Source organism: Yamadazyma tenuis, chromosome 3 (assembly GCF_029203305.1).
Source record: "Yamadazyma tenuis chromosome 3, complete sequence".
Classification (NCBI taxonomy): Eukaryota; Fungi; Ascomycota; class Pichiomycetes; order Serinales; family Debaryomycetaceae; genus Yamadazyma; species Yamadazyma tenuis.
In genome coordinates this window covers 130,306-158,028 of record NC_089463.1, presented here as the reverse complement: position 1 = coordinate 158,028, position 27,723 = coordinate 130,306, and the positions used below count along the sequence as shown (strand labels likewise).

At 43.8% G+C, this 27,723-nt stretch overlaps 15 protein-coding genes across 15 annotated transcripts; 6 read left to right on the top strand and 9 right to left on the bottom strand. All coding sequences in view use genetic code 12, as the record gives it.

Annotated features, from left to right (window-relative positions):
* Positions 1-1,458: 1,458 nt before the first annotated feature.
* Positions 1,459-2,846, top strand: PSN45_002434 (uncharacterized protein; the record flags this gene model as incomplete). The annotated part of the gene is made up of 2 exons (XM_066157867.1): positions 1,459-1,924; positions 2,833-2,846. 2 exons carry the CDS (start codon positions 1,459-1,461, stop codon positions 2,844-2,846), a joined length of 480 nt encoding a protein of 159 aa, XP_066013964.1.
* Positions 2,847-5,764: 2,918 nt separating this feature from the next.
* On the bottom strand, positions 5,765-6,700 carry CGR1 (rRNA-processing protein cgr1; the record flags this gene model as incomplete). The annotated part of the gene is made up of 1 exon (XM_006685162.2): positions 5,765-6,700. The coding sequence occupies one exon, from the start codon at positions 6,698-6,700 to the stop codon at positions 5,765-5,767; it is 936 nt and encodes a 311-aa protein (XP_006685225.1).
* Positions 6,701-6,881: 181 nt separating this feature from the next.
* SAP8_2 (peptidase A1-like protein) lies at positions 6,882-8,039 on the bottom strand (the record flags this gene model as incomplete). The annotated part of the gene is made up of 1 exon (XM_006685025.2): positions 6,882-8,039. One exon carries the CDS (start codon positions 8,037-8,039, stop codon positions 6,882-6,884), a length of 1,158 nt encoding a protein of 385 aa, XP_006685088.1.
* A 964-nt stretch (positions 8,040-9,003) lies between these two features.
* PSN45_002431 (uncharacterized protein) lies at positions 9,004-9,999 on the bottom strand (the record flags this gene model as incomplete). The annotated part of the gene is made up of 1 exon (XM_006685026.1): positions 9,004-9,999. The coding sequence occupies one exon, from the start codon at positions 9,997-9,999 to the stop codon at positions 9,004-9,006; it is 996 nt and encodes a 331-aa protein (XP_006685089.1).
* Positions 10,000-10,109: 110 nt separating this feature from the next.
* On the top strand, positions 10,110-11,702 carry CCT4 (T-complex protein 1 subunit delta; the record flags this gene model as incomplete). Its single annotated transcript, XM_006685164.1, has 1 exon — positions 10,110-11,702. The coding sequence occupies one exon, from the start codon at positions 10,110-10,112 to the stop codon at positions 11,700-11,702; it is 1,593 nt and encodes a 530-aa protein (XP_006685227.1).
* A 47-nt stretch (positions 11,703-11,749) lies between these two features.
* Positions 11,750-12,877, bottom strand: PSN45_002429 (uncharacterized protein; the record flags this gene model as incomplete). The annotated part of the gene is made up of 1 exon (XM_006685027.2): positions 11,750-12,877. One exon carries the CDS (start codon positions 12,875-12,877, stop codon positions 11,750-11,752), a length of 1,128 nt encoding a protein of 375 aa, XP_006685090.1.
* Positions 12,878-12,950: 73 nt separating this feature from the next.
* Positions 12,951-14,615, bottom strand: SAS10 (something about silencing protein 10; the record flags this gene model as incomplete). The annotated part of the gene is made up of 1 exon (XM_066157866.1): positions 12,951-14,615. The coding sequence occupies one exon, from the start codon at positions 14,613-14,615 to the stop codon at positions 12,951-12,953; it is 1,665 nt and encodes a 554-aa protein (XP_066013963.1).
* A 102-nt stretch (positions 14,616-14,717) lies between these two features.
* RPC53 (RNA polymerase III subunit C53) lies at positions 14,718-15,851 on the top strand (the record flags this gene model as incomplete). The annotated part of the gene is made up of 1 exon (XM_006685028.1): positions 14,718-15,851. One exon carries the CDS (start codon positions 14,718-14,720, stop codon positions 15,849-15,851), a length of 1,134 nt encoding a protein of 377 aa, XP_006685091.1.
* Positions 15,852-15,907: 56 nt separating this feature from the next.
* Positions 15,908-18,199, bottom strand: DBP4 (ATP-dependent RNA helicase dbp4; the record flags this gene model as incomplete). The annotated part of the gene is made up of 1 exon (XM_006685029.2): positions 15,908-18,199. One exon carries the CDS (start codon positions 18,197-18,199, stop codon positions 15,908-15,910), a length of 2,292 nt encoding a protein of 763 aa, XP_006685092.1.
* Positions 18,200-18,530: 331 nt separating this feature from the next.
* Positions 18,531-19,302, bottom strand: SRB2 (mediator of RNA polymerase II transcription subunit; the record flags this gene model as incomplete). Its single annotated transcript, XM_006685199.2, has 2 exons — positions 18,531-19,236; positions 19,292-19,302. 2 exons carry the CDS (start codon positions 19,300-19,302, stop codon positions 18,531-18,533), a joined length of 717 nt encoding a protein of 238 aa, XP_006685262.1.
* Positions 19,303-19,381: 79 nt separating this feature from the next.
* ELP2 (Elongator subunit elp2) lies at positions 19,382-21,805 on the top strand (the record flags this gene model as incomplete). Its single annotated transcript, XM_006685030.1, has 1 exon — positions 19,382-21,805. The coding sequence occupies one exon, from the start codon at positions 19,382-19,384 to the stop codon at positions 21,803-21,805; it is 2,424 nt and encodes an 807-aa protein (XP_006685093.1).
* A 133-nt stretch (positions 21,806-21,938) lies between these two features.
* On the top strand, positions 21,939-22,583 carry clc1 (Clathrin light chain; the record flags this gene model as incomplete). The annotated part of the gene is made up of 1 exon (XM_006685166.1): positions 21,939-22,583. One exon carries the CDS (start codon positions 21,939-21,941, stop codon positions 22,581-22,583), a length of 645 nt encoding a protein of 214 aa, XP_006685229.1.
* A 50-nt stretch (positions 22,584-22,633) lies between these two features.
* On the bottom strand, positions 22,634-23,923 carry PSN45_002422 (uncharacterized protein; the record flags this gene model as incomplete). Its single annotated transcript, XM_006685031.1, has 1 exon — positions 22,634-23,923. One exon carries the CDS (start codon positions 23,921-23,923, stop codon positions 22,634-22,636), a length of 1,290 nt encoding a protein of 429 aa, XP_006685094.1.
* A 131-nt stretch (positions 23,924-24,054) lies between these two features.
* Positions 24,055-25,170, top strand: TDA11 (topoisomerase I damage affected protein 11; the record flags this gene model as incomplete). Its single annotated transcript, XM_006685032.2, has 1 exon — positions 24,055-25,170. One exon carries the CDS (start codon positions 24,055-24,057, stop codon positions 25,168-25,170), a length of 1,116 nt encoding a protein of 371 aa, XP_006685095.2.
* Positions 25,171-25,252: 82 nt separating this feature from the next.
* PSN45_002420 (uncharacterized protein) lies at positions 25,253-27,166 on the bottom strand (the record flags this gene model as incomplete). Its single annotated transcript, XM_066157865.1, has 1 exon — positions 25,253-27,166. One exon carries the CDS (start codon positions 27,164-27,166, stop codon positions 25,253-25,255), a length of 1,914 nt encoding a protein of 637 aa, XP_066013962.1.
* Positions 27,167-27,723: the final 557 nt, after the last annotated feature.

Genomic DNA, 27,723 nt, shown 5'->3' with positions numbered 1-27,723 from the left:
CAGCGGTAATGTCGCGGGAATGTCGTTCTCGTACTGTAATGTGGTTGCAAAATAGTGGAATGGATGTATATCCCTGGGTGATTATTTTTACAAGGCTGCTTTTCAACATGGCTTCTGGCTTCTGAGATGCTTGAGGTCGTATTCTTAGCCACTTCGTCCCAACAATGGTGTTATCTGACCCATCCGGATATAAACGGATACTACTGGAATATGAGAGCAATCATAAACCCAGTGTTAGTTACAATACTAAAATTCAAAAACTCTCTCAGCGCCAGCTGTCTCAAAACCTTCAATGCCAGCAGACTCAAAAAACTCTTAGACGGCGATCCCCTTTAGGCTTTTACCTCACCGCATGACTGCAGGAGCAGGGAGTAAAAGTATAGCTCCGCCCTTGACGCCATCCTGGATTTATAACACCAACACTGCCAATGCCACTGTCTCTCTTTCAAAACCCTCTACACTTTCACCTCCATCCACCTTCTCTTTCAATATCCGTTTCTAGTGCGACAATTTCCGCGCCAGCCATTGGGGGAAATTCCGCCCAAACTGAAACTCCGTATTTGGATATGAAACTACCACCCTCTCAGTGCATCTCATCTGCTCCCTGCACGATCACCGCATTAAGCTTTTCAAAAAATACTTTCTCCGGATTTCACTCAAAGCTCCACGTTGCTCCTAACCTTACCGCCATATACGTATCCCATACCTCTACCGCCTACCTAGCACTCTTCGATTGCAACCTGCATGGACTCTATAATATCCACCAATACGCCCTAATACCCTAACACCCACTCACGCTTGGCACAAACCAATTCACCCAAAGCTTAATTGTTTACTGCTGCATCATCCGTGCCGCCTGCACTTACCCAAAGCTTTTCTTTTGCAGCTGACACACCAGGTACATCCCGGTTGAGCCACGCCCTGCACCCCCCAGGGAGAGGCCAGGTGCAGATGCTGTTACTGGCTCACATGCAGAATGAGAGGGTCATCGAACGAAATCCGGTGGTAGCCCCCTGTAACGAATCCGAATGGGGTGACGGTCACAGTGGTGATAACCTGACAACCACCCATATACACATTAGCCGATCAGATGCTGATCAATCTAGCTTTGCCCTGGCCCATTTATTTTTACATGCCATTAACCAGTGAAATTTCTCCTTAATTATCATGGCGTTTGTGGGTCGCGCACTAATGCTCCCTCGGGTCACCTTTCCCGTAACAATAACTTTATTTTGCTGTGCGAAGCGTTAGGTTACACATTTCTTTTTCCGTCTCCTTAAGTGCGTAGAGCTTCATGGGGATATTTATATTTTACATAACCGTTTTCTACTTTAGGTTTTTAATTTATTTTATTATTTTTTTTCTTGTCACTTATTCTTTTATTTTTAATGATTGTCCTGTCCATCTCTATATATACCTACCCGATCCCCAGTGATATTTACCCATCACCTCATTGCCATGAAATTACAAGAGCCACTCTTCCAGGCCTTTAATCGTCTAGGATTCAAGCTCTTTGGCATCAACCCCTTCAATAATAGAGTGGCCAAATTGGTCCTGATCTCCAAACTTGGGGTCGAAAACCTGGTAATAGCCATCCTACTTCTTTACCGGTTTCTTCTAAACCATGTGGTACAAATTCATGACAAAAAGTTGATTCAGAAGTTGGTTATCACGTCCCTTGTGCTTTCCAACAAGCTCTACAATGATCAAAGTTATACCTTCAAAACCTGGATAAATTTAATCGAACTTCTGGGGATTCCCAATATCGACATGAAGATGTTGAAGCAATTGGAAATATTCTTTTTGAGCTGCCTCGACTACAAATTGGACTATAAGTTTATTATGGAAGACCACAAGTTTTGGAGCCATTTATGTGACATTGACGTTGCCAGCACACAACTATTCCGCAGCCGCATGCTTGACGGTGCGTATCAGACTTCGGTGGCGATGGTAGACAGTCCTATCGTGACACCCATCACTCCTCAAGATTCTCCCAGCGTGTACCATTCACTGGTGATGGGAGCCATGGTTATGGCCCCCTTGCTCGTGCCCTCAGGAAGCTTCACATTTAACTTTGGCAATTCCAATGCGAACACTAATACGAGCAAGCGTGCCAAGGTCGGAGTTACGACTCCTAACGATTATCATGATATATACCCTTCCTTCAATAATATCCCAATTGTACCACTAATGGTTACAATCATGGGGGAAGAGGTAATGCCCCATTGCATATAACTTTTTAAAGTTTACGAATTATGACAGAAATACATCAAGAGCATCTGGATGCAAATACCGCGAGAAATCTGTAGGTATGTGCGTATATGCAGGCGTGCTTTTCCTACCTTGTATTAGATATGTGTACAGTTGATCTCGCCCAAAATGCGTACCTCTCTTAACCAAATGTCGCATTATAAAAAGTAAGAATTCATAGGGCTTGTTTTAAAAATTCGCCCAGATATAAAGAAAATTTCACAAATTAATGGAAGGCATTCCGTGCTCTAGTTGCTCAAAGTCTTGACTCACTTATGATAAGTTCACCAGTTTTCAAGAAAAATGTATATTTGCTATATGAAATTTACGCTTAGCGTTTTAGAAAATTTGAAACAGATAACAAAGGATTCGCTACTTGAGCAGAAAAAGTTAGTACTAGAAAGATATATTAGTCGCTTTGGAAAACAATATCAATGCGGGCTGTCAAGTAAATAAATTCTTCTAACAACATGAGACAATTCGTACGTTAAAGAAAATCAATTCGTTTGAAGAATTCACAAAATTCAAAAGAATGAAGATACCAACAACATGTTGTGTCAACATTTTTTTGTTTCTTAACAGCTAGGCGTAATTAATAAAACAACGAGAGTGGAACTTTGTCAACATTTATACTGGGAATTTCAAAGTTTGAGCATCAACAGCAGATATGAAAATAAGGAACTTCGTCGCAGCCTATAGGAGTTATGGTACATTTACGCGTGGTGTCTCAAATCAGAAAAGGATAAGTTTGGTATGCGCAGAAAACTTCATCATCTGTAGGTTCCCCTTGCTCGTTGACAAGGTTTTTTTTCACCATCGTCATACACAAACCTATAATCCATGTTCGTTTAATTAGGAATTTGACCCTGAGAATTCGCACCTCATTATGAGAAACATACTTGGGTACGAATTATTGAATCTGCTACTGCGAATTTTTTAAAGGACTGGCGCGAATTTCGGCGTAGAAAGGAGAGAATAGGGAGAATTTTGGGACAAGAATTTTCTTCCACCGGGCTGCGATTATAGACTTTCCTCGTTCAGAATTTATTCTGTTGGACAGACGAATCATTTCAAGCGGAGGGTGAATATCAAAGTCAATAGGTGTGAAATTTACAATACTTGATTAGAATTCATAGAAAATCTCTAGGAATCTCAATTATCTAACTGTCAATTCGTTACTAAAGGACACCGAATTTTAAAGATCTATAGAGCGAGTTTAATTCGCTGCTTCTATGAACAATTGATGTCGCGCCGACATAAATTTGTTAACAGAGGTGTTAATTTCGGGTGGGATTAACTGTACAATCTTTTAACATTTACGGCGTCCTACCACATTAGGCGATAATTGTCCTGTATTTAATGAATAAGTCCTTCTTTGTGTGTTGCCAACGCCAACGATTTTCCTCATAACTCCTTTATTGAATGTCTCGTCTGCAAATCCCCTGCTGGGTCTGCATGCAGAAATTTAAATTAACACCGCATCTACTAAAATGCTTGCCAATTTCATTTGACTGCTTGAAATAATAATTGCATTATATCCTACATTATTATTCTTTATTATTTAGATTATTATTGTATGGATTGTTCGGATTGTAACGAGTGTTATTGTTATCATGAAAGTACGTGGTCGATCAATTTACCAACTACTCTATGAAAACTTTCGTATTACAAACTTGAAACTCTGCAAGCCTCTATTGTATTTTAGTCGGGCAATTTTTCCAGAAACAGTCGGCTGAGTGATTTGCCCGAAACAATCATTTATTGTCAACTGGAGTCATTCGCACGGTTCAACCTGGCTGTATCCACAACACGTTGTAACAGTGCATAGGAGATCTTGTTAATACTCAGGGGGCGAATATTATAGTGTCAGTTGTAGGTTAGTCGCTACAGACGATTGCTGCGCATGATTCAATGAATGGGCAAATGCTCACAAAATTGAATGTAACCAGATACCCTCAAAAAATAAAGCGTAATTTCTTCCTATTGTATTAATCAATAACTATTGGGTTGAGTACGACTGGTGCCGTCACTTGTGGTAAATCTAGCCTTAACGCCTTGTTTTCAATTTTTTAACCCCTGTCATTTTCATCGTGAAACGCCCCATTGCTTGCATGGTGGCAAAATACCTAGATAATAAAAAATTTTTCGTCATGAAACTTCACACAATCTGCGGTCAGTTGCTGTTAGACGCCCGCGCTGGTTACAGGCGCTTGCAGAACGTAAGAAGACTGCGCATTCCTGTCTGGGGACCGCGCATCCCGTGCTGCATGTTCCAAATGTAAAAGTTTCAAATAAATTATTGTTAGTCGCACTTGCCCCGCAACTTTCGCAGGTTCCATAGTTATATTAGGTTTCAGTCTCGGTCTTAACTCCTCTATTGATCTCTTTCTTGGTAGTTTGTCCCATTTCTTGGCTTCCTCGTGTGTTCGTCAACGCACTTCAGCATGATCTGGGCCTACGGCTCTCCCGCATACTTATATATGTCGATCTAATATACTGCACCCCTAACCGGGCCTGCTGACCACATTTTGGTTCACGACATTACAACCCGGTGTTTGAGTGATTTTTGTCAATGAAGTCACTCACTTGTGTTGGGTGTCGGGAAGGGTTCCAAACAGCACCCATACCCATTTTCATCCTTTTTGCTACAATTAAAACAAAAATCATGTTGCGATGCACCACTAAATTTATGCCGGTGGTCGCTAAATCCGGGGAGATTCTTGGCTACACAAATAGCCTATATGGAAATTCCTTAAGTACGAAACCTTAGAATATGGTTTACAAGGTGCGCCAAGTGGTATTTTATAATTAATGTAAAGTCTAAACTGTAGTAAGGAACTCAGCCACTAAAGCATTGGGTTCTAGATACCTAACTATTCAACCTCTGATAATGCTTCTGCGGATGTGGGTTTGTCGCATCTCATCTAATCTGAAAATATTTTTGTTTCATGTTGTGTGAGGTATGCAACAACGAGGTATCCAAATACAAATGCCCTCGGTGTTCGGTCAACTACTGTTCAATAGCATGCTATAAGAGCGATACACATACTGCGCGGCATGCCGACAATCGTGGTGGTGTTGGCACCACCACAGCCCAAACCGCCCCTGTCTCTCCTCTGCGGCCCGACAGATTCTCCTTTATCGTCAGCGATCCCACCATCAAAAATCTCCTCACAATTCCCGCCTTACAGATGCATCTTTCTACGTTGATCAAGTTGGCCGACACTTTCGAGTCGTCCAACAAAAATTATCTCCTCAATTTGAAGATTAACGATTTGCGTCTGGATGGTTCGGAGCAGAATGTGCTCATTGAGGAGTTTGTGCAGCGATTTTTGAAGTTGAGTGACGAGTGGGAGCTGCAGCACGGAAGTTAGGTGTGCTTTTGCATCTTGGCACTGAAGCTATGCATCCCACACCAGAAATATTTTTATATTGCTTCGCATCCTAAACCATTAGAATCTCAATCTACTTTGCATCCTAAAACACTATATTTATTTTTATATCACATTGTATCCTAAACATCGCCTCCCCAGATAAACTGGGTCTCGCTCTCCGACTCCTCCAATTTGTACCAAAACAAATGGCCGCCCAAGTCTTCTCCCTCATACTCCGACTTGGTGCCCCTGCCGTGGTCTCCGGCGGTGGTGACAAACATCTCATCGCCGTTCTTTCCCCCGATTGTCACACACGTGATCCGTGGAGCCGGGATGTTGAACCTGGTGACCACCTCACCGCTGCTGTTCAACTTCAACACCGCCGCCTGGTTGAACACCGCTACAAAAATGTTGCCCTTCTCGCTCACACACATCCCGTCTGGAGCTGACAGTGGATCACTGGTGATAGACCTGACATCAAAAAACACCTTTTCGTTACTGATCTGGTCACTCTTCTCGTCGTAGTCGTACACATACACCTGTTTGCTCCCCGAGTCGGTCCAATAAAATTTCGTCAAGTCCGGGCTCCATCCCAACCCATTGGCAATTGTGGTGTTGGTTTTCCAGGTTTCAAGCTTCAAGCTCCTGGAATTGAGCCGGAACACCAGTCCCTCGGCCGCCGTCTCGTACGGAAAGTCTGACATGGTCCCCACGATTAAATTGCCGTGGGGGTCGATCTTACCATCGTTGGACCTAGTCCGAGAATTTGGCGGATACGACACAATTGGCGTGATTTCCTGGGTCGAGAAGTCCGCCGCCACCACACCCGTGCGATTCCCCAACACCACCTTGTCGTCGTTGGTGGTGAGCCCTAATGTTCCAAACGAGTCACCCGGAAGGTTCAGTGACAAGACCTGGTGTTCGGCGGTATCAAAAAAATACCGGTGTAAGGTGGCACCTTCGATCTCCACCCACAAAAGCGAATTGTTGGACTTGTTGTAGGTGACTCCTTCGAGTAGGGCACCAGAGTATTCTGGAAGAAGAATGTTGGACTTGGGAACAGTGATTTGTAGCATGTTTGGAGTTGAAAAATATGTGAGATCGCGATCGCGAGATATACAGCGGCAGCGGGGCCCCCGCGTGGGGGCTAACGGAAAACGGAAATGCTGCGAAAATTGAGTGTACAAACCCGAAAAGGAAGGTGCACACAAACACAAGCTCTCAAACGTATATTGATAAAGAAACATTTTTGGAATACTACGAAATCGGGGTGATGTTCTCACTTGCACTCGACACAACCTGGGCAAGCGAGATCTCCCGATCGTCAAGATCATATACCACGTAGGCGTGTCTCAAAAAGTTGTCTCCCAAGGTGGGATAGTTATTGTTTTCAAAGAAAAGAAGCCCACACTGCGCAAGGACATTCCCGTTATTCGAATACAACGTCTTGGACACATCGGTTGAAGGTATCGTAATCGAAATGCCATTGAAGTTAACACTCACCTCAGGAATACTGTTGCAGTCACTAAACACATATGCCCCAATGTTCGAATCGTAAATGGCTCCTGCGGCATCAGCAAGCAGTTTAAGCGCACTTGCTGGTAACCAGGTGTTGGTCGAACCCGAGTCTAGGGTATAGGAAGTTCCGTCGCTAATATTGGAATTACCAACACCAAAACTGTCAACATCGACATTAAGTCTGTCACTGTTGGTTACTGGCAATGTCACCAAGTCTCCCGAGTACTTGTCGTGATCAATGCCTCCAAAGAGAACAGTTCCACTACTATCTCCGACTCCATCCAAGTAGAGCGAATAAGCATTCTTCTGGATGTATCCCTGGGCCTTTAAGTTTGCAGGAATATTTGTGTAGATAGCTGCATTGCTATTTTGGTGTCCAGCTTCCAAAGAAGGGAACCCAATACCGAAAATACCCTGACCAAGACTGGTGCTGGTGACATCGCCAAACTCCTGGTTTTTCAACACTGGCCCTCCTGACCCAGACCCCAACGTGACGGTATCCTTGACGAGGTTTCCGGTGGCGCTGGACCCGTCAACGTACCCAATCTCAAACTGGTTGTTGACGTACTGGTAGGTCGAGGACTTGGAAGAATCGTAGGTTCCAGCAGAAGTGCTCACTCCAGCAGAAGTGTCTATAATCCACAAGTCAGACGAGCCGGTATCGATTTCCACGCTAATAGCATCGTTCCGAGATCCCACCTGGATATCAGCCTTGTAGAAGTAGCTGTCCTGGAACAATGGAAGATTATCAGTTCCACTTCTCTTGGACAAACCTGGAGGAGAAATGTTTTTGTGACCGGCGGATTGAATGTCAAACCCCAACTTGATGTACCCGTCGCCTCTCTTTTGGAAACCGGAGGGAATGGTGGCAGCACTAGCTACCCAGGCCAATGACATTGTAAGCAACATGTTTGGAAGGAAGACCATATTAAATTGTTGATGGAAGAACACAAAAACCCGGAAATTGAGCCTCTTAATATAATCATGTCTGAGTATGTACTTGAGAGTGATTTAAGCTGTCTCCAGTCAAAGTTCTTATCTCTCCACATGAGACTCCAACCCGTTCGAGAACGGTTGCAAATAATGCGAACAATAGAAGTTGCGCAAAAAACAATTAAACTTTGTCCAAATTTCAAGCACACGTTGAGCATGTGTCCGTAGAATGGCTTTGTCACGGCTTCAAATTGCATATCAACATAAGCTTTCCAATCAGTTACTCAAACTTCTAATCTCATGTTGCTAAAAATATAACAAGGTTTATAACTTATGTCATTCCAGCCAGTTGTATGAGGCTCTTGAGCCTCTTTCTAAACATAAAAAGCAACATAACTCAAAGTGCATTGATGATAAGCATAAAGTTCGGCAAAAGCATTTAGACACGAAAGTGACTAAGACAATCAACAAGACAAGTTTGTGGGACCAATGTGGACAAACAATACAACCAAGAAAAACGAACTGCAATGCAACCACTTGATAATTACCCTTCCACCTTGTGTATTCCTTTAATTCAATTACAAACTCCAGACAAGACGCGAAGTTCTCATCTTGTCACATCCGATTTAAGCTTTTGTCGACTAAGCAGCTTTCACACAAGACTCTCTCATTGGACGATACGCCCAACAAGATATGAATAGTCACTAACAACGACCAAAGGAGAAGCCTTATGGATTTCCGTCTGAGTTGCCGTGAGAGTCGCCTGCCACAAATACAACATTTTACTCCGTTTTGTTCTGCCAACGTCTTTGGTTGTTTCAAATTGAGTAACCTCCCTTCCAAACCGGAAAATTACTCACATTCCATTTCTTAGAAACCAATCTCTTCTTTTGGTGTTCAATTCTAACATTCCAACAGGCAACCCTCCCTACTTCTTCTCGTTAATCTGCCATTCTCGAGCCAACTGCGCCAAAGAATTAGGGTCCAGGCTCGCTTGTATCACGTCTAGTGGCACCTGGTTCTCCGAGTATGCTTTCGTCTTGAACCGGCCTATGTTAGTTTCAGTTATAAGTCTCGTTTTATCCTCCTTGTCGTTCAAAAGCTCACTCCACGTATACAATATCGAGTCAGTAATTCTTGTAAACGGGTTTATATCAACCACATACACCTTCGAAAACGGCTTAGGAACATACACATCCACGATAAAGCTTCTATTCTCGATCACCGGCACAACTGTTTTCTTCACAAACAGGTTGATTGTGTCATCAAGCTTATTATCTCCAATGAGCTTCTCCAAGTAATCGTAGTAGTTCAAGTCCCGTTGCGATTTGCCCACCACCTCGCCATTTCTCACAAACACCCTGAACTCCAATGCAGGGTTAATGTCTCTCCACTTACGTAGCACCAACTCGTAGTCAAACTCGGGATCACTTTCTTCATCGTGGGTGTCTTCGAACGGAAAGTCCAAATCATGAGTAATGTGGTCTGAAGCATTTAACATCAAGTACACATCGCTCGCGCTTTGACACTTCATAGTTTTGTTGAGCATGATCCAGCAGCTGTCTTTGGGCGCTGACCAGTTTAACTTGGGTGCAACTGCCCGGTACTTCTTCACCACCTCATTCACTTGTTCGTGGAGGTCGACAAACCCTTGTATTGGGTCCAGCTCTTCTGCACTGTCTTCTTCATCCTCCCAGTCACTGTACTCGTTATCGCTGGTGACATCAAGTTCGACCTTGTCTTCGAGTGGTAATCTGATGCTTTCAGCCCCCAAGTACTCAACAAACTGAGATGGTAAAGGACCTAAAATCTCCGCTTCAAACGAATGTTCCTGCAACTTGGGGTACCAGCTGGAAAATCTACAGTTAAGAATGTCCTTTTTGGTCGCCTTGACTTCTTCAAAAACAGTGTAGTCCCTTGTCATATTAAAGCTGATGAATGCAAATGCGAATCAAATTGCAAATATCGATGCGCGTTTAGTGAGCGTTGACAAATAAATTTTTCATCTTCCCACCAACCGTTTACAAGGAGAAAATGTCTAAAGTTGCCAGCAATCCTTCGAACGCCCGGTTCAAAGACAAGGAAAAGCCTCAGGAAGTCCGTAGAAGTAATATTCTCGCGGCCAAGGCTGTGGCCGATGCCATCAGAACCTCCTTGGGTCCTAAAGGAATGGATAAGATGATCAAGACTAAAACAGGAGAAGTCATCATTTCCAATGACGGGGCCACCATTTTAAAGCACATGGCTATCTTGCACCCGGCCGCCAGAATGTTGGTCGATGTGAGTGCTGCTCAAGACGTGGAAGCCGGAGACGGTACCACCTCAGTGGCGATTTTGACTGGTTCCTTGTTGAACGCCGCTGAGAAATTATTAAATAAGGGAATCCATCCAACCTTAATCGGAGAGAGCTTCCAAAGAGCTGCCCAAAGAAGTTGTGAGATATTGTTGGACATGAGTCATAAGATAGATTTGAATGATCGGGATTCTTTGATCAAAGCTGCTAGTACTTCATTGTCTTCCAAGATTGTGTCGCAACATTCATCTTTATTGGCCCCATTGGCGGTCGACTCTGTGTTGCAGATCACCGACGAATCCAAAACGAACGTCGACTTGAACGATATTCGCTTGGTCAAGAAGTTGGGTGGAACCATCGATGAAACCGAATTAGTGAATGGAATTGTCATGACACAGAATGTCATCAAGAATGCCGGAGGCCCCATTCGAGTTGAAAAAGCCAGAATTGGGTTAATTCAGTTTCAGTTAAGTCCTCCAAAGCCCGACATGGAAAACAATATTGTTGTTAATGATTACAGACAGATGGATAAGATCTTAAAGGAAGAAAGAGCATACTTGTTGAACATATGTAAGAAGATCAAGAAGGCCAAGTGTAACGTCATTTTGATCCAAAAGTCCATTTTGAGAGATGCTGTTAACGATTTGGCCTTGCACTTTTTGTCCAAGTTGAACATCATGGTTATAAAGGATATCGAGAGAGACGAAATAGAATTTATGTCCAAGTCTATTGGGTGCAAACCAATTGCGGATGTAGATAGCTTCACGGAGGACAAGTTGGGTACTGCTGACTTGATTGAAGAAGTGGAAAGCAGTGGTTCCAAGATCGTTAAGATAACTGGTATAAGTTCTAAGTCGCTTAAACCAACTGTTTCTATCATAGTCAGAGGGGCCAACCCTTTGATTTTGGACGAAACTGAGAGATCGATCCATGATGCCTTATGTGTCATCAGGTGTTTGGTCAAAGAAAGAGGGTTGATTGCTGGTGGAGGAGCTCCTGAAATCGAGGTGTCGAGAATCTTGATGAACGAGAGTAATAAATTATCTGGTGTTGAACAGTTTGTGTACAAGGAATTCAGTGAGGCATTGGAAGTTATTCCTGTGACATTAGCTGAAAATGCGGGTTTGAACCCAATCGAAGTCATCACTGACTTGAAAAACAAACATGAAAACAATGAAAGATTTGCTGGGATTTCTGTCAGAAGATCTGGTACTACTAACACTTTTAACGATCATATCTTACAACCAGTTTTGGTTAACACCTCAGCTGTCTCTTTAGCTGCCGAATGTGTCAAGTCTATCTTGCGTATAGATGACATAGCATTCAGTAGATGAGTTTTAAATACCTTTTATAGTGTATTATTTTGTACATATATACAGAGTTATACCTTTGCCTCTTGTGGTGATTCTTGTTCCTGTGCTTCCAACTTCTTGAGTTTCTTGATCTTCTTGTTTATCAACTTTTCGGGATTATTGGCAAAAAAACACTTTTCTCCAATCTTGGTGCTCTCTTCTAAAGTAGACTCTTGACTAGTCTTACTATCCTCCACACATTTTCTAATCGTCTTGACCAACAAATCGAATACCTCTGTTCCCTTTGGTGGTAGCGAATCCTTCTGTTGGGCATCCACACCATCAGGTTCCTCTTCTTTTATCGTGTTCAACGGTTCTTTATCCTTCAAGAACTTTCGCCTGAGATACTTCTCAGTAATTCTGGGGTTGGAGTCGTACATGGCAGCCAATGCTATTTGTGGCGGTGTATAGAAGAATGATACATCACTTATCAAGCCGTGGTCATTTAACCATTTCTTGGCCTGGTCATAAAGCTGGCCTATCTTGTCAATCGTTATATCAGAAGAAGCGGGTGAAGGCTGTAAAAGCACCTCTTGAAAATCAAGGAAAAATCCATACAATGGTCTGAACGGGTGGTGGACCATTATCGTGAACTTTAGCGATTGTAGGACGATAAACTCCAAGTCGAGCACGTCCTTTGGCTCGGTCTTTTGTAATGGTTCACAGAATGAATTGATAGAAATGAAGTAATTTTCACTTTTGGCTGCCAAAAACAAACATGTATAAAGCACGTACTTGGGGTGGTACTGCATCACCGAGTTGAAGAGGTAGAACCGCTTGAAAAACGCCATAGCTGAAGCTTTTACCTGTGTTGGCATTTGGAAGAAATTGGCAGCCTGGATGATATTCTTGGAGTAGAAGTTCAAGTACTTTCGTTCTTCTTGCAACGTAATGAGATCCACTAGCACATTCTTGCTGAGCTCTGCACCGCCATATTTGCTGAAAATGTCTGTCTGTTCGGCCTTGATCCGTTCATATACCTTATCGAACTTGGCATTGGCATAGGTTTTGCCCTTTTCATTTGATGATTTTCTGATAGTCTCTAACTCGTCTTTGGTGAAAGACCATAGTTTGAACTGGGTCGACCGCCGATAGAGATCGTCGGTGCTTACCCGAGAACTTTTGCGCTCCAGTCCATCATTGTCCTTAGATGTCATCACCGTCTCTATGTTTTATATTATGTACATATCCAAAAAGCGCGAAAGCGAAACAAACTTTTCACTAGCTAATCTATGCCAATTTGACAGACCGGGAAATACCCTTTTTAATACCAGTCTTTTCACCTTCATATGGACCTTTCTTTTCCCCATCATATACTTGTCTAACAGACTTGAGTTTCTTCTTGGCCTGGTCATATTTCATTCTCTTCTTGACTCTGGAGTTTCTGATTTCCTTTCTCTTCTTGGTGGTTAAACCCTTGTTCTTCAAGATCTGGAAATTAAGAGCTCTCTTCCCATCCTCTCCCACCAATTCCTTACCTTCGGCCAACTTACCTTCTCTGGCCAAGCTGACAGCCCTCTCGTGGGCCACTTTCCGTGCTTCTTTCTTGTGCTGCTTGTTTTGTTTCAAGGAATTATAGTAGTCATTCACGTCATTCACGTCATTCACGTCATTAACAGTTCTGTCATCTTCAGAGTCATTGTCACGGTCGTCCAAGTCATCTCCCAACTCCTGTCCCGCTGCCTGACCCAACCCTCTTTTTCTGGCCTCTTCAAGAAGTCTTTGTTTTCTCTCAAATAACCTTTCTTTGTATGGTAAATCAAGATCTCCTGTAAACTTCTCGGGGTTTTTGGCTTGCGACTGGTCAATCTTGGATGTGTAGAATCTCAACGACTTCTTCCGTCTCTGTTTATCTTCCGCGTCCACGTCGTCAATTGTATCTGCCTCAATATAGTCACCCACGTTTCCATTTGCAACTTCTTTGATATGACGTTTGGAGGTGATATCGATGTCTAAGTCGTCTGACGAAGATTCAGACTCATCGGTTTCATCTTCTTCACTGCTAGTTCCAACCTCTTCTTCCTCTTGCTCTTGCTCGACTTCTTCTGGTTCATTCGCATCCATGAACTCGTCTTCAGAGTCTTCAGAGTCTTCATGCTCTTTGACGTTCTTCACCTTATCGGCTTCTTTCCATATTTGTCGGGTGGTGAGAATCGTCTCCATCACAGGATGCTCTTTCATACTGGCAAATGGTTCGCCGCTTTGGAGATGGTCCACAAAGAGTGAAAAATATGATGAGATGGCTCCAAGGTATGCTGATAATGCTACTTTTTTGACCTGGTGCAAGCCACTCGAAGCTTTAAACTTGGACAATAATGGTTTAAGCGTGTTCAACTCCTTTAATAATGGAACAAATTCAGGGAAAGACTCTGTCAATAACTCCATTTTTTCTGAAGCATCCAACTTCTCCAAATCAGTAGTCTCATCGTTTATAACCATCAGCGACTTCAGGGTGGTTTTACTGTCGAATTCCTCCGCCTGTTTGGTCCAGTCCTCCATCAAGTCCTCGTCCAAGTAATCGTCGATTCCCAACTCTTTCAAATTGTTTTTCTGTTGCCTTATAGCTTCCTCAGTCATATGTTTGGCATCAACTGGATCTTCTACTTCATCACCTCCATAATAGTTCTTTCTTCCTCCCCATCCCTCTTCTTCTTCCTGTTCTTTGTCCTCGTCATCGTCCATTGCACTATCTTGTTCCTCGTCTTCTGAATCTTCATCGAGATCATCTTCAACACCCATCACTTCTTCTTCATCTTCAGACTCAGATTCACTTCTATTGGGACCGTATTCTCCCGCCTGCTCAAACAAAACCTTCTCCTTGTTGTTGTGGAAGGCGTCTATCTCATTGTCCTCCGGTAAACTCTGCTGAGTCTTCCTTGTATTTCTCTTGGCCATAACTGTCCTCTGGCGATGCTCTTCTCAAAGATATAATTTTTTCCAGCCAAGTGCGCGGGACCTCATCACATCAATTGAGAAAAACATAAAAGGAGCCTAAACATGTCCAACCGATTAGAATCGTTGAACACCAAGCAACCGGGAGCTGTCAAGCCTTCGTTGAAATTCAAGCCCAAGGCAGTGGAACGGAAGTCCAAAGAAGAACGGGCAAAACATGTGCAGGTGAAACAGGAAGATACCTCAGACAGAGACAAGTTCAAATCAGCTAAACCTCCAAGAGGCCAAAGACCCGCCAGAGGAAGAGGTGGCAGGCATAATCAATACGCAAACACACATGTGTTGTCTTCCGGTTTGCTTTCCTCTGGAGCCGTGTCTGGTGGGTTTGCCAAAGATACAAAAGTGGTGAATTCAGCTTCTCCAAGTCCTGATTTCTTACTGAACTTAAAATTGAAACAACCAGCCGAGTTGGCTCGGGTTTCTGCCAGTGAGTCTGACGATGAGGGCGATGACGGCTTGACAAAGATCGATATGGCCAAGCAGTACAGGTTTGCTGATGAAGAGACAGTATTATTCCCTGTTAGGCCCGTGAGAGACGATTCGGAACCTCCAGAAGTCATTGCACTCGGAGTGTCCAAAGAGCCTAGTCCCGTCAAGGAAGAGCCTTTGAGCACAAACGATGTGGCATACTCTGCGCAAACAGAATTACAGCGGGTTCTTCAAACTAAAGCCAACTTGGAGTCTAAGATATCTCAGCCAGTTGACATGTTGAGTCAAGTGGAAGCGAAAAAGTTGGCTGAAGATCACGATCACATTGCTCAATTGATGAGCAGACTGTTCGAATCCAATGATGATAAGTTCAGCTTGTTCCAATTACCCAAACTTTTACCTGAATATTCACCTAAGCTGAAGGAAGACAAAGCAGAAAACTCCAAACTCAATGGACAAATTGGCCATCTCAATATTCACAAATCTGGCAGAATAACCATAAACTTAGGTAACGATATCAACTTAGATGTTACGGCAGGAATTCCCTCGACCTTCTTACAGGAGTTTGTTCTATTGGACTTAACCCCAGCACCTGAATCCCCCAGAATCAAAACTGAGGAGGACATGGATATCGATGCTGGAATAGAAATTAATGATCAAAATAATGACAATGACGAACCCAAATACCAAGGAACCATAAACAAGCTAGGTGAAGTAGACGGCAAGTTCATAGCCACTCCTATCATATAACAGGTATAATTACATAGAACCATCCAAATAAATGCATCGTGTATTTTGTCTATTAACTAGTTGCCTATTAATCTGGCAGTCAACGCTTCAAGATCTTCCAAAGTGTCTGGTTGATCAACTTCAACAAATTTGTCAGTTTCATCACGCTTATCGTTAGTTTGGAACCATTTAGGCTTTTTGGCTTGAGGCTCTTCAGCTTCAGCTTCAGAATATTCCATATCTTGGTCAAGATCGGGGTCTCCGAGACGGTAGACCGCTTCACCTTCATCATCACTATCCTCGTATCCTTCTTCCCTGGCTCTTCTTTCGATTTCCTTTCTCCGTCTTTTCTTTTCATCTCTCTTTTCTCGGGCTGTTAACTTATCCTGGACATCAGCAACACCCATGTACTCACTTTCCTTGGTAACAAACTGTTCCTTTTGCACATTGGCATCACCAGCCTTCTTGAAGTCTTCTTCGTCTTCTAACTCATAGATTGGATGAGCCTTTCCGTCATCATCAAATACAAGTTTCGTGGGGTTTCCTTTGGTCGCTACGCTCAATTTCTTGGAAAGGGCTTTTTTCGCCTGTCTCTTTGATACGGGGATGCTGGCATCGGGTAAATCCTCTTCGTATAAGTGATGATCTTTACGTTTAACCACCATAAATTCCTCTTCTTCATCAGAATCCTCTTCGTCAGAATCTTTGGTTTTCTTGGATCCTGTCATGTTCAAGTAATGATCAGATAAGACCGTCTGGTTCTTTCTTTCAAACATCCGGTCGTACCTGGTTCTGACCTTCTTGTTACCTTCTTTCTCGTCACCATTTTCGTCGGTCTTAGCGAGCATCTGCAACTTTCTGGACTCATTCTTCTTTTCTTTGGACGAGGCCCCTCCCTTTATTTTTATCTTGGGGGCCCCAGGTAATCCCAACGACGCAGCATATGTTTCCGTAGGTAGTTCTTCTACCTTGAACACATCTTTGTCTTTCTGGATGTAAACGGACCTGTAATAGGAAATAAATGCTCTTTGCCCCAAGTTCTTTATGGTTGGGTCTTGGAAACATAAAGATTGAAGTTGAGGTCTGATGGTTTTTTTGCTTTTCTGCTTGATGTTCATCATCTTGATATCAATTTTCATGTTTTCCAATCTCTTGAGGAACCCTTCTTCTTCCGATGGCAATAACATCAATAGGGACTTACCTTCTCGGCCAAAACGAGCAGCTCTTCCAACTCTGTGGACATAAGTGGCAGCGTCTTCTGGGCAGTCAATTTGCACCACCCAGTCAATGGCAGGAAAGTCCAAGCCTCTGGCCACGATATCAGTTGCAAAAAGACAAGCGTGTTGTGCCTGGGAAAATTTGGTGGTGGTTTCCAACCGTGCGGTTTGCTTATGACGACCGTATAGCTTTAGCAATGAAATCCCAGGCTGCAATTTCCGGAACGTTTCATAAGTGAACTGCACTTGTTTAGAAGATGAGAAAAACACCAAGATTTTGCTGTTCAAGTGGGATTTGATGAAAGACCACAACACATCCAATTTCTCTTCCAATGGAATCTTGATATAATACTGATCCAATGAATCAGGAGTAGCTGAAATGTCACTGTCGGAAGACACGCCGATTCTCCTGGGGTTTGTCAACGATAATCTTGCCAAGTCTTTGACACTGTCAGTGGTGGTGGCAGAAAAAAGTAGGGTTTGTCTGGTCTTGGGCAAATGGCCAACTATATTATCGATTTGAGACTTGAATCCCATGTCCAAACACCGATCGGCTTCATCCAACACCAATACTTGCAAGTTAGAGGTTTCCATTCCCACCGACTCGTTTAAATGCTGGGCGACTCTTCCTGGAGTTCCTACCAAGATATTCATCCTTGAGACTCTGTCCTTCTCATATTTCACATCTTTTCCTCCTGTGACCAACCCAGCTGAAAACTGATTGTGGGCCCCGATTTTCTTCAATACCTCAAAGATTTGGACGGCCAATTCTCTCGTTGGAGACAAGATCAAGGCGGCCAACCCATCGAATTCAGTGATATTGTTTCTCAACAATATTTCCATCGTGGGAATTAAAAATGCTAACGTCTTTCCAGAGCCAGTTTTGGCGGTGGCCATGATATCTTCACCCTTTAAGGCGTAGGGAATCGAGCGTTTTTGGATGTCTGTCAATTTCATGAAACTGGAATCTGTCAATCCTTTTAAAGTGTTTTGAGAGATAGGAAGATGGCTAAACTGAGCTACTTCCGCATCCTTGGAAGCCGGGTCGTACTCGGCTACCTCTTGGTGTAATTTGACCAATTCTTCGGCCTCTCGCTTCCTCTGGGAGATTCTGGCTTCTTTGCTGAACTTTCCTTTGGCCTTTTTCACCATGCTTGATAGTAGGATCTGGTACAAAAGAGTTTTTGTTGAGATGCGATGCCATCTCGCGAGACTCGGTGGTGCACGACCATTCGTATCTGGTGGTAAAAATGGGATAGGGACAGCTGCCAACTGCCCATGAGAGAGTACAGGTGCTCATTGTAGTTGGTGGGGTGTGTTTATTTTAGTGCCGATTTTTTGGGAATTTTGAATAAGTTCACTAAATATCTATCATTTGCAAATTCTTTTTGTTTATGTGAATTTTACCAATCTTTCAATTTTTTTGCAATCGCTGAAGAAGCTAACACAGCTCATAGATAATGTACATTTAACTTTTATGTTTCTAGAAATTCAAGATCTCTGAGTACTGGAAACACAAGTCACCCAACTCATCAGGGTTCTCTGAGTCCATTAATTCGAAACACATTTTCCCCTTGGGGATCTTGTAATCAATAATTATTCGGTCAAATAACTCTACCAAGTACTCGGAACTGGTGCTTTCTACTATGTGATCATCTACGTTCACCTCCACTAGTAAGCCTTTAAAAATTCCATGTAGGAAGACATTGGACGTCTTGATGGTCAAGTTACCATTCTCTAGCTGGTATATCAGGCCTCCATCACCTCTTACGTTCTGTTTCAACGTCCATAGACTCTGCAATTTTTGGGCAGCAAACTTGTCGAACACATCGCTGAGCCCCGTGGCAGCTCCTTTGTGCAAATGGCCATTTGGAATCGTCATGATCTGCGTGTCAAATTTCAAATCTCCGATCTCTTCATCAATCATGTTGGTGAACACACTGACAGACCGCCGATTGATCAAACATATACATAAATCGTTCATGTACGATGGAGATAATGTGTGAAGGAAGCGTGTCTCTTTGGAAACCTCCTCAGAATCGGGCTGGCCGGACGGAATTGAATATGGATTGTTTCTGAAGATCTTGAAGCTGAACCCCCAATTACCCCTTAACTCGGGCAATTCATTGGCAAGCTCATCGTGAAACTGGGTAATGGATTCGGGGTTGGCACCCAGGTTCAATATAACCCTGCTGATGTTAGTAGTTATTCCATATAAAAGGTCATCACACTATTTCTACATACGCTGACACCATTGAGTTCAAACTGATTTTAATGTTCGCATCTCATTTTTTTTGAAAAACCAAAAGGCATCTCCATCACCACAGAAACACCATGGAACAGGTCCCATTTGCCGCCGAACAGGACGCCGTGTTTGTGGGCGCAAACAAGCAGAGTTTTGTCGTGGATTACGACTATTCCCACGACTTGGTGGCGTACGGTGCCGGAAAAACCATCGCATTATGGAAACCAACCCAAAACCACCATAAAGGTGTATTCTGCACCCTTAAGAACCATACAGCCGAAGTCACGTGTGTACGGTTTGTCCCCAATTCTCCCTTTTTGGTGTCATGCGCAGAGGACTGCAAAGTCAGTATTTGGCAGAGGAGAGACAATAGCAACCATTACGAATTGCTGCAAACTATGACAGAACATACGGGATCAGTAACATGTATTACGGTATTAAACGAAAAAATATTCGCTACAGGTGGTTCAGACGGGCACGTGATTCTCTGGGGACTCGACTCGTCTGGAAGTTGGGATCAAATCACTCACTTTGAAGTCAAACTGGGGTTCTACCCGCTCACTTTATCTTTATTGGAAGTCAAACAAAACCAGTATATTTTGGCCATCGGAGGCACAACCGCCCACTTGTACGTATACACCTTCACCTTTCACAACAAAGTGATAGATAACTTGGTGCAGTCGGCCATTTTGACCGGACACGAGGACTGGATCAAGTGTTTGGCTTTCACCCAAGAGAGTGAGGATGAGTTTTTGTTGGCCAGTGGGTCACAAGATCGGTATATTCGGTTGTGGCGGTTGAGAGTCAACGAGAAGATAGACAATTCCGACGAGGACTCGACGAAATTGATCTTGTTGAGCAACAAGCAGTACAAATTCGCAGTCGAACACACCAAATGTGCCATAAGCTTTGAAGCATTGATCATGGGCCATGATGACTGGGTCACCGGGTTGTCCTGGCACCCCCTGTACGACCTCTCGGCCCCCAAATACCAAGAGTCCAACAAAAAACTCCAGTTGTTGTCTTCTAGTGCTGATACCGCGTTGATGGTGTGGGAAATGGACCACGACTCGGGAATTTGGATCTGTATAAGTAGGCTTGGGGAACTATCCATCAAGGGAGCTTCCACGGCTACAGGAGCCTCTGGTGGCTTCTGGTCTTGTACGTGGTTTGTTAACAACGGTGCCCAGTACATCTTGACCAACGGGAAAACTGGTTCTCTCAGAGCCTACAAGAATGAGGACGGAGACAATAACAATTGGGAGTCTGAGTTGAGTATAACCGGTCCTACCAAAGAGGTCACCGACCTCGTGTGGTCGTTGAATGGCCAGTATTTCATGGCCACCTCGTTGGACCAGACCACCCGGTTATTGGCTCCATGGAAACTTGAGGACGGTTCTACATGGCTCGAATTCGCCCGGCCTCAGATTCATGGCTATGACATGGTATGTATCGATAACATCTCGCCCACCAAGTTTGTTTCTGCCGGTGACGAGAAGATCTTGAGGGTGTTTGAGATGACCCACTCGATCAACCGGTTGCTTAAGCAATTTTGTGGGATTGACATTGGAACCCACGAAGAATTGCCCGACACTGCTGCTTTACCAGTTCTTGGACTTTCGAACAAAGCTGCCAACGAGCAGTTGGAAGTTGGTGAAGCATCCGAACAACAGGACTCTGAAGAAGCTGGTGACGTTAAAAAGGACGACATTTTGGACGATTTGACTGGACCTCCATTGGAAGATTATTTACAACGGTTTACCTTATTCCCGGAAGTAGAAAAGTTGTACGGACATGGGTATGAGGTGTCCTGCTGTGTCACGTCTCCTAATGGGAAGTTAATTGCATCTTCGTGCAAAAGTAACTCGCTTAAGCATGGGATGTTGAGAATGTTCAACATCAACAACGACTTCCAGCAATGTGAGCAAACGTTACCGGGCCACTCTTTAACTATCACCAACATCCAGTTCTCCCCCGATGGCTCTTATCTCTTGTCAGTATCTCGTGATCGGCAATTCATATTATGGAGAGTGGTGGATGAGAATACCGGCCAGTTTGAGATGGTTGAAACTAACCCTAAAGCCCACACCAGAATCATCTGGGACAGCAGCTGGCTTCCCAAGCAGTTGGGCAGCTATTTCATAACTGTCGGCCGTGATAAGCTGCTCAAATTCTGGTATGTGGACGAAAGTTCCGAAAAAAAAGTGAGTTTGGTCGACTCGTTGAAGGCCTCAGGTGTCATTACTTCTGTATCAGTGCACCCAGAAGCCATAGACAACAAGGCGGTGGTTGCAATCGGGTTAGAGTCAGGTGAAATCCACTTATACTATATTGAATTTGGCAAGTCGGAGAAGAAGCTCCAAACTTGGGCCCAAATTCCACAGAAAATAGCTCCCGCCGATAAAGTATCGAAATTGAGCTTCAGCAAAGTTCTTCATGATGGCAAGCTTCTTTTGGCATCTGGAAGTGCCGATACTTCCATCCGTTTATACTCGATTAGTATTCCCATATAGCTTAGTTAGGGGAAATCGGCACACACACGACCAGCACCCATTCGCACCGCCAGTGTCTCACTGAAAAACGAATCAAGACAACAACTCCTTTACCACTGAATCATCAACCCAGGTGACAATCAATAGTAACACCATGGCCGACCAGTTCCCAGCTTTAGACTCGATAGAAGACAATTTGCCCAGCACCGATGACGTCGCGGACTCCGATTTCTTGAGTCGGGAAAAAGAGTTGGTGGGCGACGAATTCAAGACTGACCAGGACAATGACATTTTAGGGGCTAGTGACGATGAAATCAACGACTTTAAAGAACAATTCCCCGAGGTGGATGGTGATGAGCAGCCCCAAACATACACCCAACCGGTGGCCGCTGCCGATGAAGAATTCACACTGGTATCAAGTTCGAAATTCGAAGGAGAGTCAAAACGCTTACAAGCATGGAAAGAACGTCGTGATTTGGAAATCGAGCAAAGAGAAAACGCCAACCGCAAGAAGAAGGAAGAGACCGTCTCTAAGGCTCAACAAACCATTGATGATTTCTACGACAACTACAACACCAAAAAGGAGCAACATGCAAAGGAATTGTCAAAAGAACAAGAGGAGTTTTTGGAAAAGAGAGATTCCTTCTTAACCAAAGGTACTTTATGGGATAGAGTCAACGATATTGTAGGAGAAGTTGGAGAAGTTCCTGGAGATGGACAAAGAGACAAGTCCAGATTCAAGGGTTTGTTGAAAAAGTTGAAAGGTAAGGAAACGGTCCCAGGTGCTGGTGGTTATTAGATACCATTATATTTTCTCCCTGTATAGTACGAATAAAAATACGCTGACTATCACATTATCCGGTCAATTAGCTTTATCATTGAGTTTTGCTTGGTGCCATAATCTTTGCCGTTAGTGTTCTTCAAAAAATCATTCAAATTCATCAACTTGAAGATCCCCACACACAACACCAAACTTTCCAACCTGGCCCAGGTTTTGACTTTGAAAGTCTGGAAAAGTGGGTGGTTTTCCTTCAAAATCCGCCACTTCTGCAACACAATCAACCGCAACAAGTATAAGCTCAAGCCGTTGAAGAACCCGTCCGAGATTCTCCTGATATTATCAGAGTCGGTAGTATCGTCATAGTCGGTGAGAGCGTATTTGAAAGCAGGGATTAAATCCATTGAGTTGGCAAACAACGTCACAAAACCGGCAATGAAGCCGATGACCTTGATATAGCTCTTAAAAAACAACTTGCGGTGTCTTGAGCCATGAATATACCTCATCACAGGAGCCGTCAAAGAAATGAGCAAGATGGATATTAAGTTGGGTAAGTAGATAAAATTGGTGATGGAGTTGGCCCGGTGAAAGATGTACGAAACATAGTTGAGCACCACCAGCTTCAAATCTTTGAGCGAGTTGGCATTGTAGACATTGTGTTTGAACTCGTAGTAATGGTCTACCACCCGCTTTTTAAAGGTGAGCACTCCGAATAGCAAGAGGAATACCAAGTTATGAATAAAGTAACTCTTCAACAACCCCAACCACTTCAACGAGTGGTAGTTGACACCCAAAGAATAGTTGATCCAGATAGGGTTCAATATCCGGGACTTGATCGAGGATGACAAGTACCGTTGGTTCAACTTGTACCTGGTGGGAGTCAAGTAGTTTGACAAAATCTGTCCAAATATCAAGGGGAAGATCAAAAACTGCTTGTGGTTGTACAATTGTCTCAAGCGTGGAGAATTGTAGTAGCTGATCTTGAAGTACCGAGATGACTTGGGGGTCACCAAGATCTGGGAGTGAGATGGGGGGTTAAGTTCCCCTATATAGTTGGAAAACACATATACCACTCCATAATCACTGGGGATTTTGGGGTTGTCCAAGATCGCCAGAAACAAGAGTCCCGAGCTGATCAAGTTGGACAACTGTGATACCACCACTCTGTTGATGGAAGGTTCAGTATGTGAGTCCAGTTGTTTGCTCTTGGTGAGAGCCTTGGTGACCACTTTTTTGATCACAGGATTCAACAGAAGAAACCCCGCCCACTGCGCGGCCCTGTTTCTCCGGAGTACCAAGAGAAGTACCACCCACTTAATCCACTTATTGATAGACCCAGTATCATCTATTTTCTTTAACATTTGGTTTCAAATTAATTATTTGTTCTAGCGTGTCGCGCGATTTGATTGAGGACAAGTACATCAACATGAGCCATCTGAACCCCAGTTTGAATGTGCCTGTCACCACCCCTTCCCCCACAAAACACCAGCACATGACACCCGGTGCACGTCTGCAGTCGGATGTGGGTCTCCAAACCGCCTCGACGCCGGTGTTTCCCTCTGCAAAAACAATCAACTTATCGAGAAAGAACCCCAAAAGCAGATCCAACTCCGTCAGATCAAAAGGAATCGGCTTGAACTTGGCGGTGTCACCCGCCAGCATCAGCCCAAACCCTAACAACAACCCCGCTGTGTTTGGATCCACTTCCAGTCCCGGTACCGTTTCACACTTGTCTCAGGTGCCTGAAGATCCTGTTTCCAGATCTGATTCCACCAGTCCGTCTGTCCACGGAGGCCCGATCCTGGAGCTCAAATACGATATTCCATTGCCATCAATGGCCGAGGTCCTGGACTTAGACATTGAGGGTCAATTGCGGCTTTTGGCATTGAGAGAAATGAGTATAGTGGAGATCAAGGACAGTATTGCCAGTCTCAACAGCAAATTACAGCATCACGAAAATGAGCTCCGTAAGCTCAGAGAAGTAATCCAGAAACTGTTATACATGGAGCTATCCAACTCGCAGAACCACGAAGGAAGACGCAGAAACGATAGTAATTCAACCCAAGAAGCCTTAGCTAACTCCAAAAGCCACCGAGGGAAGTTATCACTTCTGCAAGATAAACCAGACTACAGTAAAGACAAAGGTGGTTTGTGGAGCAGTCTTTCCAAACCGCTATCTTTAATTCAGCAGCTAGATACGATGTTGCAAAACGAGTTTGAAAAGTCTCTCACATCTCCTCCACCAAATCAACAAACCCACCCAGTACGAAGGCATAAGACTAGGCTATCCGAAGATTCTACGTCCAGTGTCAGCTCGGTGCCTTCGCCTCTACAGTCGAGGTCAGGGAGAAATGATCCTGTGAACCTCGATGGGTACATTGAGGGAGATGAGACTAAGCCAAAAGGACCAGAAGATATGATGCAAGTGGTTTCGTCGAGTCTCTGGTCGTTTGTAAGTGAGATACGTAACAACGTCTTGAACAGCATGAACGACGAAGACGAAACCAGCCCTTACATTGACAATGGTTCGAACATGAACCTGAATGACAGTAACGACCACACGATAATCAATGAAAACGAGTTTGATAAGCTCCTTGATCTTAATTAGTAGATAGATTACTTAACAAATATTTATTAAATTTAAGCAATGGCAACAACATTAAAATACATCTATAGTCTAAAGGTCTATGTTAGAACGGGTTAAATTTTGGGGTCAAATTATGGTCATTTAAGTCATTATTTTTATTGGAGGATTTGGCCTTGACTTTAGTACCAGTACTAACGTCATCGAATCCATAGAAACTGCCCTTCACTTGTTCCGATAAGTAGTCCACCAAATTATTCAAGTTTCTCAGGTGGAAGTAGTTGGGGGTGTTCAAGTGGTCAAGCTCGTTGACAGAGAAATTCAAAATTTGGTCGTTAGACAAATTATACTCGATTGGGATTGAGTTCTTTAAAGGAGGAAGCTTGAAGTTTGGTTTTTCTCGCAAGCTATCGGGGTTATCATACGGAAGAACCGCACATAACCAGATTCTGGTTTTGTAGATTTTGAAGAGCTCTTTGATCAACCCTCTAAAGTCAATGCGCTTGAAATTGGCGTAGTAGTAAAAAATCAATTTCTTGAAATCTGATTGGTACTCGACGTTTATCAATTGTAAGTCGTTTTGTAAGTTCAATTCCTTTATTTTGTTGTAGCAGGTGATAAAAGCCTTCTTCTCTTCCAAGAACTTGCCACTGATTTTGTGGATTTCTCGGGCAGTTGCAAATCGCAACACCTGCTTTGTAGGTAAGGTGATGATAAATTCGTTGTCTTCATTGGAATGATCATTGACAATATAAGAAGCGTTCAATTCCATAGAGTGAGTACCCCCAAATTTCTTCAAGTGGTCGTTGTTCCGCGATTGGTTTCTTCTGTCATCATCGGCAACACTTAAGGACTTGAGATGCTCGATCTTCTTCAAAAAATTGAAAAATATAGCAAAGTTCAAGTCGATCAACGGATCCAAAATCATCACCAAGTCCTTACCTCTATCACCATCCACAATCACCAAATCTCCCTTTTGTAACAAGAGATTGGAGTTGTTGTGGTACGACAACAAGTCGAACTTGCCGTTTTTATTCAACACCAAGCACAACACTTTATGGTTAAACGTCAAGTTGTTCAAGTTCTTGATGAACATAATCAACTTGACAATTTTGGGGTTGTTCATCAAGATCTTCACCTTCTGCAAGATTTCCAAGCTCAACTCTACATTCTGAAAGTATTTTGTGGTTTTGGCAAACAAGTTCCGCAAGTCGGCCGACGCTACGATATACCGGTCTTTCAAAACCAACCCATTTTCCAACTTCACCACGGGGCTATTGTTGTTGACCAGATCCAGCTGCGCCACGTGATCCAGCTCCAACGAGTGGTCCGGGTACTGGTTCAAGGAGTTGGTGGTGAGATTTGTGTCAAAGTCTACCAACTGACTAGGACGTCTACTCTGGAAATCGTTGAAGTTGGCATTCAAGTTGAAGTTGTTAAAGCTGTCTGACAATTGGTTGACCGAGTAGTTATTCATACTGGCATACTGGGCCAAGTTGATATTTTTACCGGCGCCTTGCGACTGGGGCTGGAGCGGCTGATTGTGATTTTGGTTCAAGAACGGATAGTCCATCTGTCGGGTGAAAGACTCGGCCGCATAACTGGGCCTTCGCGAGCTGATATTCCCCACGCCGCCCTGCAACTCGGACGGCAAGTTGAAGCTATCAAGCCTGTTGTTGAACGGGTTGAAGTTGTTGGAAAATGGGCCCACTTGAGGAGAAAACGGATTGAGCAACGGCGACGTCAACGGCAACTGGACGTTGTCGTTGAGGGCCTTGGACCGCGGTGAGCCGGACCCGTCGCCAGCGGACGACTGCTGCGAGGCATCTAAGCTCGAGAGCTTGTTGAACAAAATGTCGTTGAAGGCTCCCCCAGATGGAGGAGGCAGTTGTAACGGGATGTGGGGGTTGGAATTGGGGGGCAAATTGAACTTATCAACATCACCGAGGTTCTGGCTGTTCTGATGGTGGCCGGTGGACCGTTGGGAGTTGCCCAAGAAGTCTGGATACGAAAAGTCCATCTTTGATCAATATTTCTAATACGTGTGCAGAAAAAAAAAATACTCACAGCCAAACAACAGAGCAAATTGGTACCAGGGATGGAGGACACTGGCGGTAGATAATCCAGCTATCTAAAGAGACGTATTCGAGGAAAAGTTACCGGGAACCTTGATAGTTTACAACGAGTAACAGGTGGAGGTGCAACGATTTGAACTCGCGAAGCACAAAAAAATTTTCTGAGCAAGGACAAATAGAACCCTGTAAGCTAAGCGAGAAATGAGCAAATAGGCCACTAAATTCAGAAAGGTCGATGGGTTGGGGAGAAGGTTAAGTCGTCTGTAGTTGGACAATGGGATACAGATATGACCGAGAAAGTTATTGATTTGGCAAGAACAGGTGTTGACTTGTCACAGGAGGCGAATGGATTAAAGAAGAAAAAGTGCTTGTGAGAAGTGAGGCCCGAAAATATGGGGTAAACGCAAAGCGAGAAAACCCTTCGGTGGGCGAACGCATGACTGCACTTGAGCGAATCGCGGTGGACGAATGGTGCGAACAACCGAGGAGGGGTTGTGCGAGG